Source organism: Acanthaster planci, linkage group LG01, assembly GCF_054643075.1.
Source record: "Acanthaster planci isolate LZ-2023a linkage group LG01, COTS_SCS, whole genome shotgun sequence".
In the NCBI taxonomy this organism is placed as follows: domain Eukaryota; kingdom Metazoa; phylum Echinodermata; class Asteroidea; order Valvatida; family Acanthasteridae; genus Acanthaster; species Acanthaster planci.
Window position 1 is genome coordinate 31,786,783 of NC_141777.1, and position 12,628 is coordinate 31,799,410.

Sequence of the window (12,628 nt, forward strand, 5' to 3'; positions counted from 1 at the left end):
TATCTACACTAATGATACAACACCAAAAACGAAATCCCCCCCAAGTTGGTTAAAAGCCTATCTACCTACCTACCTACCTACCTATAAATAAAAATAACTTTTAACAATTCTACTAATGTGTGTACAATACTAGAGATACTTGTATGTGTAGTTTACATAATGATACTGGTGTATTTGGAAGTTAGATGTTCAAAGAATCAGAAATTTGATGAAAATGTTCAGTTTATTTGGGGGGATCCTGGAGGAGCATGCACATAATTGTACGTGTATGTACATGTACAGTGTACCGTATGGTACTCATATGGTGAAAATACTGTACCATCTAAAATGGCAGAGGCATGTACAGGGCGTCCCAGAAAAAAACCAAACCCTGAGGAAAGGGATTAAGATGCTCCTCTCAGGCATCATTGAACACCACTGTCTTCAAAACCCTGCATCCAAACTTAGTTGTAACACTTTGGATAAGCCAGTGAATGAGGTTGTCCTCTCTCATGCCTGTTCAGTGGTATGCAGTGAATGCAGCACGTGCGCTGCGCCGTCCAGCTGACTGTCCACTGTGCATGCAGTGTACGGTACACATACATGTACATGTACATGTACGTACATGTACATGTATGTACAATGTACAGTACGTATAAGTTGCCTGTACTGCTGATACTCGCCATGCTTGCGCTTCCGTGCACCGCGCACGATCAACATCAAAGCCGGTTCCCTGACCCAATGCCAGCATGTTCACGTTACAGAACCAGACTCATACTGCTAGACTCTAAACGAGTGTACGGTACATGTACATTGTAGATATGAAGAGAGGCTGCAAATGCAGTGCTGTAATTGGTCGGATATTGGTTGCAGCATGGATTGCGTACATAGACAAGACTAGCGAGGTAAGCATTTGCATTAAATTCATGCATAATCCTTTGAAAGTTTCAGAATACCATCCCTGTAACTTTTATGAGTTGGGAAATAAAAAAGTGGTGTTTAAATTAATTTCTCTCATTACACAATCACAGATGACTAAAGAAGTTCCACCCCAAGCAAAGAGTACAACTGAGTTTTGATGCAGCATTTTGACATGATTCATGAAGACCACGGTGTTTGGTGATGCATGACAGGAGGGATGCCATAGTATCATCAGACATCACACTTCATCTTATATTATAGTCATATATCTCATAGTTTGGGCATATTAACCCCTTTCCTCACAGTTTGATTTTTCTGGGGCACCCTGAACAGTACATGTAAAATGCCCCGTACCAGGCTTATCAGACACGGGTGAACCATTTGAGATGGACTTAGCACCCAGAACGACCTACAGTATGTATGTTGCTGGGGATTGGCCAATGAGAGCAATTAATGCACAAACTGATAGGGAAGGAGCCATGTACATATACCGTACAGTGTACATTGTACCGTACATGTACAGACTGTACAGTTCGTACACAACATGCTTTACTCACATGCCAAATGGCATATTTTATCTATTCACAATACTGTATGTTACATGTGCTGAAAAATCCAGTCTACATTGTAATTCTACATGTACATGTATGACTGAATGACTTGAATATGTGAACACAGGCTTGGGAGTTGTTGTTAATGTACAGGGTTCATGTACATGTACTGGAACAAGCAGTGCTGAAATTCAAATTTCAAAACTACCGGTCATTGCAGAGTAATTCTTTTTGTTACAGTCAGATGTATTCTCATAAATTTTTCCCAGTAATTACTTACATTGTAAACACCTGAAAGGGAGACAGGTCCCTCGCAAAGGTAAAAATTTGGGAGAAAAAAAAATATGATTCATGATTAAAAAATGTTTTAATAAAAAAAAAATAAAAGGCAAACTTTACAACTTTCCTGAATCATACAAACCCTTCACTTCACAGGAGGCAACGGTAAGTTTCAAAGAGCACTTCCCCAAATGGCAAGATTCTGATTGGCTCAACAGCACACATACTGGTACGGTATATGTACACCATTTCTTGACACTAGTTTGTGTAAGCTATGTTGTGCAGAAATGTAGGGTTTAAACTAAATGGAGGAGAGCTGTTGAATCAACATAAACTGGTTAACCATCAAGTCAATTTTAACTCAACATTTTCGCCGAGGATACATGGTTGACTTTTGAAGAAGGTGGAGGAAAAAGGAAAACAAATCCAGAGTGATGGTTGACGGCTCCCATTTGTGATATGCACAGTATGTACTGGTACATGTACATGTACTCCTAGTACATGTATGTATTGATAGAAATCCTGGGGCAGATCCCAACAGAAGACTACACCTACACAGCCAATTGCATGCCAGACATAGCTTGACAAATCGAAGGTCACATCTGCCATATTATTTAACCTGGGATCATCAGCAGGATTTCCATAGCATAGAGGGTGAAAAGTGTTACATGTACTGTATGTGATGAATGCAACAAAAGCAGAAAAAGATTAAATAATTTCATAAAAATTCTAATGCTCAACTGGACCACTGAACAAGCCTTGATTTATACCTGCAGGCACTGGAAATTTTGTATACAACTTTTCTAAGCCACATCCATTACATATTCCATCCTCTAGTATAGGGTACAGTCTGTTAATTCAAGCCCCATTGAAAAGAGTGTAAAATCAGCACTGTTCAGGGCCCAATAACATGCATGCCAACATCTCTGAGATTTCTGAAACACAAATGAAATTCTTGTCTGGTCACTTATCTTTCAATTTCTTTTCAATTTTCTGTGGGTTAACCAATTACATTTTTAATTATTTCCACAAAACAAAATCACCCCCCAAAAGTGATTTTTCCCTAGTCTGATTGCAGCAATTTTTGAAGTGGCTACCCTCAAGTTTCTCGGGCACTTAGGACCCTTTCAACCATAGTTCTTAGCCATTCTGCTCTCATATGAATGCTCAAAGACACAGGGAGTTGATCCTGGCAACGATTTACACAATCTCACCATTTTGGGGGCCAAACAATCTCCTTTTTCAAAAGATACTGTGGGGGCACTTTTAATGCTAATGCGCTGGCCAGAAACTCTCACTTGAATTAGTGGTCTGCGCCCTGTAACTTATGACGAAAAAAACTTCCATGTAAAATGTACCACAAGAATCCAACTTCCTCCAACTGTTGGAAGATCTACGGTAAATAAGGTACATGTATACAATTTACATGTACATGTACACACACCCATTTACATGTACATGTCCAGGTATTCTGTTCCAACTTCCAACACATCTGTTGCATGTGAAAAACACATGTATCCAGTACCTTTCATTAACTACCGGTAACTGTTAATTGCAAATTGTTAGTAAATAAGGCCAAAAAAGTCTCCGGTTTCTGGTAGGCGCTGGCTCCAACAGTGGTGCAGCGACATAGATTTTTTTTCTTTGCCCTCACTTTTTCCTACAATGTACATGTACACGTAGAAATGATACACTCACACCAACACTGAAATACCGGTAGCATGCATAATACCAAATAAAAAAACTTTTTGACATTGCAATGCGCAGGTCTACAACAACATGCACTGACCACAAACAGGAGACTTTTTGGGCCCGGCCTAAGCTTGCTTATTCCAGAAATAAAATGACATGCTGTAGGGCCTACATGTACATGCACATTATGTGTATGATTTATGATCAGTACAAAGATTTCAGGACTTTAAAAAGGAATGGCCATAATTTTAACAGATACAAATTGACAATAACTGACGTTGTTCTTGAGAAAGGTGAATTTATATGCTGTAAATCAAAATTAGAAAACATGAAAAAGTGAAAACATCATCAAGACAGAGATACAGCCCATGTACATGTACATTATGAAAAAAATTGTTGACTGCTGTGATGTGAGATACAATGTATGACATTTTGAACACCCTCATCAACCTAGGGTTAATCCCACATCACCGTGACAGCAGTCATATGTACATGTACATGTATGTACATGTACATGTACGTGACAGAACCACATGTAAGTGTAATGTACAACACATACCAGGATGTACATACATGTAAAGGTTGTGATTAACCACATTTCGGTCGAACATGTCAGCCTACAGTGTATGTTCATGAATACTTTCTCGAAGTGCGGACAGTCGGACACGGATCACATGAATTATATCACGCTCATATCAGTCTTCATATGATCTAACAAAATCACAGAGACTGAAAATACATGTAGTTGGGCAAAATTTTATTTTGAATGCTGTTCCAGGTTTTCCCAACACTGCATCACTTAATCAAGCATGACCATGCAGTCTGGAGCCCACAGCTGGCCTTTTTTTTCACAGGCGACTTTATTCAAGCGATAACACACAACCACACAGAGATCAGGATTGCAGACTAATCATGATATTCAGCCACCAACACATGCAAAGCAGTGCAGTGTAGAGTAAAATGACAGGCAATAATGACAGACAGGTACCGGTACATGTGCATGTATGTGTTCATGCATGTATTGGTTAATAGGACACCCTTCCTTCAGTACTCAATTTTTTCAGTCAAATTGCTTGGATGGAAGATACATGTATGATATCATTTTTAATTAAGTTGACAGAGATTATCTCTTATCCCTCTTAGTTATACCATACAGTACATACACATACCAGGATACAAGTACATGTATGTGTACAGTACACATTCATTTAGGTGTACATGTATACATGTGACATGAACATGTAGCCCCACTGATTATCTGCAGGCTATGAATAACTGCAGGGTTGTTCTAAAACCCGCTCGACCCCTATATGTACAGCGAGAACTCTGAGGTTGTCATCTGCCATGCTTCCATAAGATCATGGGAGTGCTGAGGACGACAAATTCACTCCCAGGGGTAACAAATTATAGTCTTTTTAAGATTGTATTTTGTAGCCTACTAAAATGACTGAATTATATTTTTCCATTCCAAACTGGCAGTTAATATGCTGCTTGTACACAAACATGTAATGCATAATTTGATTTTGCGCAGTAAAAATCTGTATCGTTCATCATGAATTACATGTACATGTACATTGTACTTCCACTAAAGAAAACATCGGAACCAAGACTACAATGCGGTGTACCCACATGCTAGCTGTTCAAACTGCGACTGCAATCACAAGTTCTAACTGCATGGGTTTGGGGACACATGCGACAAAGGCATTCTGTCAGTGAAATGGTATCTCATTACATACATGTACATGTATTTCGTACAGCCCCTAATAATCTGTGTGTAGTGGTGTGCATTTATGGGAAGAATGGGAACAGGGTACCCGATTCCTGTAACGGGCGGGTACCCAGATACCTGTAATTATTATTAAAATAACAGTAACACATTAGTCGAGTACTTTCCACTGCGTCCCCATCCACTGCCTAGCTGCTGGATTGAACACTACGCTGGATTGAACACTGCACTGGCATGCTCACTGGCATGACTTGTGCGCATTAAGGAACTAAAATTGCACGGGACTAGTTTGCAACTTAAATTTTTTCCAAGTGTGAACTAAAACTCTTGACAGCCCAAACTTTAGGGAACAGTGAAAAATCAAGTTATCCAAATTTCAGGCTCACGGAAGTCTCCGGTCATGGAGTCATACCAGGCCTTCACATGACATACGTAATCAAAATCAACTCACTCTACCATGTCCACGGTGATACATTTTTATACTAATTTTCCTTCTCTTTATAAATTCTAAAGGTGTACAGTTTTGCTAATGAATTACTGTTTTTCTCAGATTTCATGTTGTTACCTAAAAGTTTCCTTCTTTTCATTCAATCATCTGTGATTTAAATTGTCATTTTTTACTCAAATTTTACTCAGATTTTTCCTAACAATCAGCAAGTAAGCAGAGGAAAAGGATGCTTGCATTTCTGAAATGATGTGTTGAGATTTACAGGGGTAGTTGCACGTACATGTAATAAAATTGACAAAATGGAACTGGGTACCTGTAATCAATGGTCGCGCTGCAGGTAACTGGGCACTCGGTATGGCATATTTGTGTGTGCATCGTTTTCAAGATCGTTACTTTTTCGATTTGGATATGTTGAACGATGAAAAGTGCAAGTTTAACATTGTGTGTCTTGATGTGGTCGGAGAGCTGTGCTTTGTAGAGTTTGAACCTAAGTCAAGGGCATGAAGGGAGTCGAGAGGGTGGGGGGGGAGGGGTTACAACAACCCACAACTGAATGCCATGCAGTGTATGCAAATAAAGTACATGTATATGCACACCGTCACATTACATGTACATAGCAGTAAGGCACATAAAATAGGCTGTACATGTATGTACTGCTACTGAATTGCTGGGCCCTAGTGTAGTATCAGCCGGTATGTTCCTTGCTCTATGGTACAATGTACATGTACATGAACTGGCACATTTTACGTGTACTTTTAAAACTAATGGGATGCTCAGGCTCATGTGTGTTGTGGTTTGTCATTTGCTTGCACTTCCACCACAGCTTGGAGGAGGGGGAGATACTTATTCATGTAAATGTACATGTACGGGTACCATACCAACTTAATTGCCTGTCAGACAAAACGACCAAGTGTCCTTTCCCCTTTAAAGTACATGTACCCGGTACATTGTACATCTCACACAGCTCACTTAACCACAGTACATGTACACTCACAGTGTACTATACACATGGTACAGAGTTCAGGGAAATCAAACATATTGGTACATGTATAATGGCAGGGGAGTGGTTAGGTTGATTCACAAAACATTGACTGTATTGCACTGGTATGTTTGCAGATAATACACTAGATGTGACCTAGTTGATTTACACACATTAACTATGAGTAATGTATCAGTTGACTATTTCGTGGACAAAATGTTAGAGCCACTTAAGCAACCTCACAGAGATTAGGGCTCAAAACACGACACTTTTCAATGAATGACACACACATTGTAGACATGTTTACAGTTACGGTAGTTGCATATGATGTTTTCCCTGTGATTCCTGGTAAAAATCTTTGTTCATTGTATTGTTTCAGTGCAAGATTGCAGGTTTTTTTTAGATGTGTACACATTTTGACCAAAATGAATTGAATTTTTAAATAGAGTTTCATCAACTCTTTCTGGGACCCTTCAGTGGACTCATGCCGACTCATTTTAGTTATTGCTTCTTGGACACCAGGGTAAAAGTGAATCCCCCCTAAAAAGTACTTGCCAAGGGATACTTCTATTTCAACCTCACATGGTGTCAGAGTGCTACAGTTGTCAAAAGCCAGATTTAGCAGCCAGGCTGTCAATCATTGCCTTCAGACATTCAGCCAACTCCAGTCACAAGTACTAGCTCTGCACTGTAATTCATCCCATTCACAAAAATCTAATCTTGGGATTACGAACGTTACAAGAAATGTCAACTTATACGCGTTTTTTACAATGTACTTGTACTATACCAACACAAGCATTATGCACAATCACCTACATCAAACATGAAGCATGCTCTAGGAAAAATAGGTCAATTGTTGGAGAAGCATACACGTCCAAGCACTGATGTAAACATGTACGTATACATGTACATTATGTATACGTACAGTACATGTATGGCTGAAAATATCAAAAGACATTTGGTGTGGACCCTGTCATGTTTGTTAAGGCAGTGTGCGCTGCAGGTCTTGATGTATGGGCAGTCAGCAATTTCTTTCGTTCCAAAATTCTGGATAGGAAATTTGTTGTTATTTTTTTTGTGTCACAAAAAAATACTATGTGGAGCAATCCATTAGCTTTGAACGGCAAATTTACAATACATGTACACTGCAAACAATGTGTCAGGGACTTGCTGAATGAAAGGGAGGCTGTACTGCTCTTAATGTTCACGGTTAGAACTTGACACAAAATGAGCTAAGTTAACCCTAACAGTCCTAAATCCTTCACCTGTTGGAGGACTGAAGATTGTTAGGGTTAATGAAAAGTAACACAACGCTTACATGAACTGGCATTACTCATGAGTGGCCAAAACCTATCAAAAAGCTGGATCATCTGGAATCCTGCCATGACATGATGTGTTTTCACAAGCAAATGGGCACAGGAGCAGACTACATGTATTTGCTTGTTTGGATATTCTTTTTTGCATGTTTTTATTAGGTGTCCATGTCAGAATGCTAATGGCACTGTAGGCTAAAGGCTACGACAGATTTATTTTTGCTGAGTGGTGGCTTTATGGAAAATTCAGTAAAATACTAGAATGAAGCCGAGATGCTAGAACAGATCTATTGTAACTTGCTTCGCTAAATACACGTATATGTTGAAACAATTGTCTGAAAGTGAAACAATTCACATTTTGGGGAAATCACACTTAAACTGAACTACAGGTAAGATGTACATGTACATGTATACGTACACATCAAACTAGCAATGGCCAGACAAAGGTATAGATAAATCCGAGGAGACGCAATTCATGTCTTAACTTGAGCGAGCGTGCACTTTGGCAAGTCATGACTCCTATTTGGTCTGTGAGCATGGTGAGGAAGGTAACATGTGCTCACTACATGTACAATGTACATTGTACCTGCATGCGAACAGGATGGCCCCACAGTAATGGCCTCTAATCCTCTTCACTGGATCTGTCTAACTAATCCCCACAAAGGCAGCCATTTACTATGTAAAACTTGGGGGAAACAGGACATAAAATCCAAACAGGTCAGCAAACTTCTGACTCACATGTAGGTTTTGAACGTTAAATTTTTAAATGTACATGTACTGTACCTGATCTACATCATACATATATACAGAGTAGTGCAACAGCAGGGATGTATGTAACCAGTGTGTCCCCCCAAAAAAGTAGTTTAGCACATTGATTTTAAAACCAATGACACAAAAGAAATACATGTTGGACAAGACTTAGACCAGGGCTCAGAGGCCAGAAGTACAAAATACCCCTTGCTGGCTAAAATGTAACGTCACAGCACTGGTGATTGCAACGGCATGCAATTTAACCACATGAAACCACCTACTCCAATCAGTAAGGAGGGCAAACCAGGGCCAACCTTTGAAAGTGAGTTATCCCTACCAAACACTACATGAAGCTCTGCACAATACGCCGAACCTCGGAACAGGCCACTATTCCTACGTATGACATGGATGAGAAATGCAATCTCTCAAGTCACTGCACAAAGCCTGCTCATTTATTTCATTAATCACAAGCCTGGTAACACTCACATGCGGTCTCTTCCATACAAATTTCTGAGGTGGCCTCATGCTGAAGAAGAGGGATTTATCATCGGCAGGGAAGTCATTATCCTCATACAGTCTCGAGGAATTGTACCTCTGCCGTATTTCCTTGTATGTAAGCCCAGGCATCTTGCTTGAGTTAGCGCGCTCTCAGCCCCACAGTCACCAGACAAAATCCAATCTGAGCTGGAGGAGGCAAGAACAAGAAAAATCTAACGTGAATGGAATACTAGAGAATTCCAGAGATATGCCTACTTCTCAAACTACTCATTTCCCATTTCCATGTGTTCCACCCTGGAGGGTCTCGTGCTCAAGGAGAAATCACAAGTAACATGCATGTACATGCTGAAATGATGCATACTGCCTACATGTATGTTGTCATTATATGTGATCTGTGAAAGAAACCCTTTTTAAAGTACAAAATGTTGCACAAATGTCACTGATGCTTTTTATAACATAATGTCCCCCTACTTGTATGTTTAACTGTCAGTTGAAGAAATGTAAAATCGTCTTCAGAATTTTGCTGAGATACTGGGATGAGGATTAAAGCAGTACACGTACCGGTAGATGTACAGAGCAAGAATCAATCCCACAGAATTTGTTTTGTCAACATGGAATTCAATGAAATTCTGGCATTTGCAAAAGTAAGGTACCATGTACACATACATTGTTGAAAGTAGTTATTTTTATTCCCAAACCTTAAGCATCACATTTTCTAAAAATATCAAAAGCTGATGCAGCATTGTGGCTAGAGTATATAGATCTGTGTCTGTATTCTGTACCAGTGCAGATTGGTAAAAAAAAACAGTGCCGCACCATTATTTTGCTGTTTGTAAAAAATTATATTATCCCACGTTCATTCTATTTAAACATTTTATTTTCAAAGAACACACACATGCAATAAAAATGTCTGCACTCAGAATGGCTTCATGGTATATCCACAAAAGGAACAAAAAGTAAACCCCACCCACTGAAAATGTGGGCACTTTGCACATGCTTTTCTCCAATGCCAAACTGCGTATTCCAGCCAGGCGCATCGTATGTGAGTGCACGCATATCAGACTTTTGTGCGCGCATGTCGGACATACTCTAAATCATGGCTGTGATTGGTTAGAACCAGAACACAACCATGACAACTGGGCGGAGCTTAATGGATCAGTCTATTAAACATAACAGCAGCTCTAAGGCTGTGACATATTTCCTTTCCCAAATTCTGTGCAGGGCATTTTTTAGCCCATCCTAGAGGTCCCGCAGTGAGATTGACTTAATACATGCATTATGGTGCATAATTTGACAAAAATATGCATGGCCAGCCCAACCTCTTCCTCGTCATAAACCCTACCAGTGAGGAGGCGTCTGCCCAGAGATACTATTCAGCAGTCAGGCTGCGCTAGAAAATGGGTCACACACATATTTCCTTCCTTTATTCAGTCTCAACAAGTGGACAAAGGGTTCATTCATCTAAGCTGAGCAGAACACAAAAGACTGCCCTCCCCATATCCCGGTATTCCTGAAGCTGCATGCACTCTTTAACAGGTCAATACGAAGAAAGGCAATCGGACTGTATGAAGCCACTCCATGCTGTTTTTTGTGTACGCCAGTCTAGGGCAAGGCTATCAAAGCTTTGATTTTTTAGTGTTTTAAAAGACGGCCAAGTGTGAACTTTGAAAATAAAATAAATTATACTAAAGTTTGCATCTGTTTTGCACAGAATGCGAGGCTTTCCCGCCTTGTAACAGCTTAGAACCCTGACTACAACATACACTTGTACTTCAACTGTCACACTTAAAGAATTTGACCTTTTTTACATATGTAGGGTGCTGTCTGGTTTTAGAGGTAACCAATATGGTCAATATTTGTATTTGCACTAAAACTTACAAAGACAAATAAAGAAGGCTTACAAACAATAGGGCTAAAGAACATCAGTATCAACGATGTCATGCACTGTCAACTTCTTAAATACTTCCACAGTTTCAATGACAGATCTCACAACTGCCACAGGCATTGACACCACCAAGGGAGAATAAATTGGTCCTTGATATATTATCATGAATGGTGAATAGATTTAACTACTGTGGATATCTGCTTGGACAATGGGAAAGTATGTTGCATCTTGCCTCCACTTAATTTATCTCAGTTAGGTACACTGTATATGTACATGTATGTAGGTAAGTCACTGCAGAAATGCTCATGATGCTGAAAAGATATGAATCTAGGCCTAAGCCTTGGCCATAACGGGACTGAGAAAGATTTCCGATTTTACTTTTCAAATTCTAGAGAAGTTTGAAAAAACTTTTCTTGACTCCCCGAACATTAGACAGCTGACGTGCAGTCAGTACGCAACATTCTTTCCGGATGTTGGCGTATTTTTCTGCCCATCTTGAACATTCAGGCGCCACGCGCAATGACAAGGTGACACTATATTTGACATGCTCGATGAACGATGAGCAGCGTCTATGCTTTTTTTTTAAATTAATGATTTGATCACACAGATTATCCAGAACAAATCACCAAATAATATCATTATTTCAAGTTATAACTGTTTTTTAAAAGTGCATTTCAAGTAATGACTGCCACTGCTAAAAAACAAAAATTACAGCCACAAAGCCTCATAGGTTACCTCTCAAAGCTGGATCCCAGGAACGACACACAGCAGCTGCCGCGGCAAGGGCCTAATTGTGTACGTACGCGGTACGGTTTAGCGGGGCGCGGCCGGGAACGCCAGCAAACTCCCGGTCCCCGGGGTTCAACAGCATGCATACTTGCGGCGGGGGCAAGGCCAAGAGCAGCTTCAAACAGCGCCCTCACAGCCGCCCGAATAGAAGAGGACGCGTCTATATGACCGTACCGTGGCTACGGCTTCGTTTTCTATCAGTTTCAAACCACAGTAAACAGTCATAGCCTGAAACAACTATGATCATTGCCGATACGTCCAAATCGGTGGTGTGCGTTAGTGGCATAACGATATAATTAAAACTGCCCAGGGAACCCGTGAATTTGCGTTGGGGGCTTTTCCCCAGGTAGGTCTGGCATGCAGTCCCTGGATAATTTGCGTATTAATAAGTCGGCAGTTCTGGGAGTTCGTTACATTTATTGTGCACTTACCTACTGTTATTTTTTGTATTATATTTGTGCATATATTATTTTGTATTTATTCTGTCTTACTCATTATGTCTTTATCATTAACTGCTTATTCATGTTACTTATTTAATTTCATGTTCAGTTGTGTACATTATCTTTACTCATTTCCAGTTGGCCTAATTCCTTTTAAATTAAGTTCTAACTTTTGGCTTCAAACACATGTATTTCTGTGTTTCATTTTTTTATGTCTATTTATTTACTCTATACACAACTTGATAAGGAGTGGCAGGTCTTAAACCACAGTGACTGATATTGCTTTTGCCTCTCCTATGCCCATCTTGTGATGAAAAAGAATTGGCATGAATAAATAATAATAATAGTGCAAATAAATAGGTTTTTTGGGGGGGACAC

At 39.8% G+C, this 12,628-nt stretch overlaps 1 protein-coding gene across 5 annotated transcripts in view; it reads right to left on the reverse strand.

Annotated features, from left to right (window-relative positions):
• LOC110976795 (calpain-B-like) overlaps nt 1-11,912 on the reverse strand; it is a 48,755-nt gene extending 36,843 nt beyond the window's left edge. For all 5 annotated transcript variants that reach the window (XM_022230381.2, XM_022230379.2, XM_022230377.2 and 2 more), the window contains exons 1-2: nt 11,757-11,912; nt 9,125-9,322 (exon numbers count right to left, since the gene is read on the reverse strand). In XM_022230381.2, coding sequence (XP_022086073.2) covers nt 9,125-9,265 — 141 coding nt within the window. In that variant the 5' untranslated portion in view covers nt 9,266-9,322; nt 11,757-11,912. The remainder of the gene's footprint in view (nt 1-9,124; nt 9,323-11,756) is intronic.
• Nucleotides 11,913-12,628: the final 716 nt, after the last annotated feature.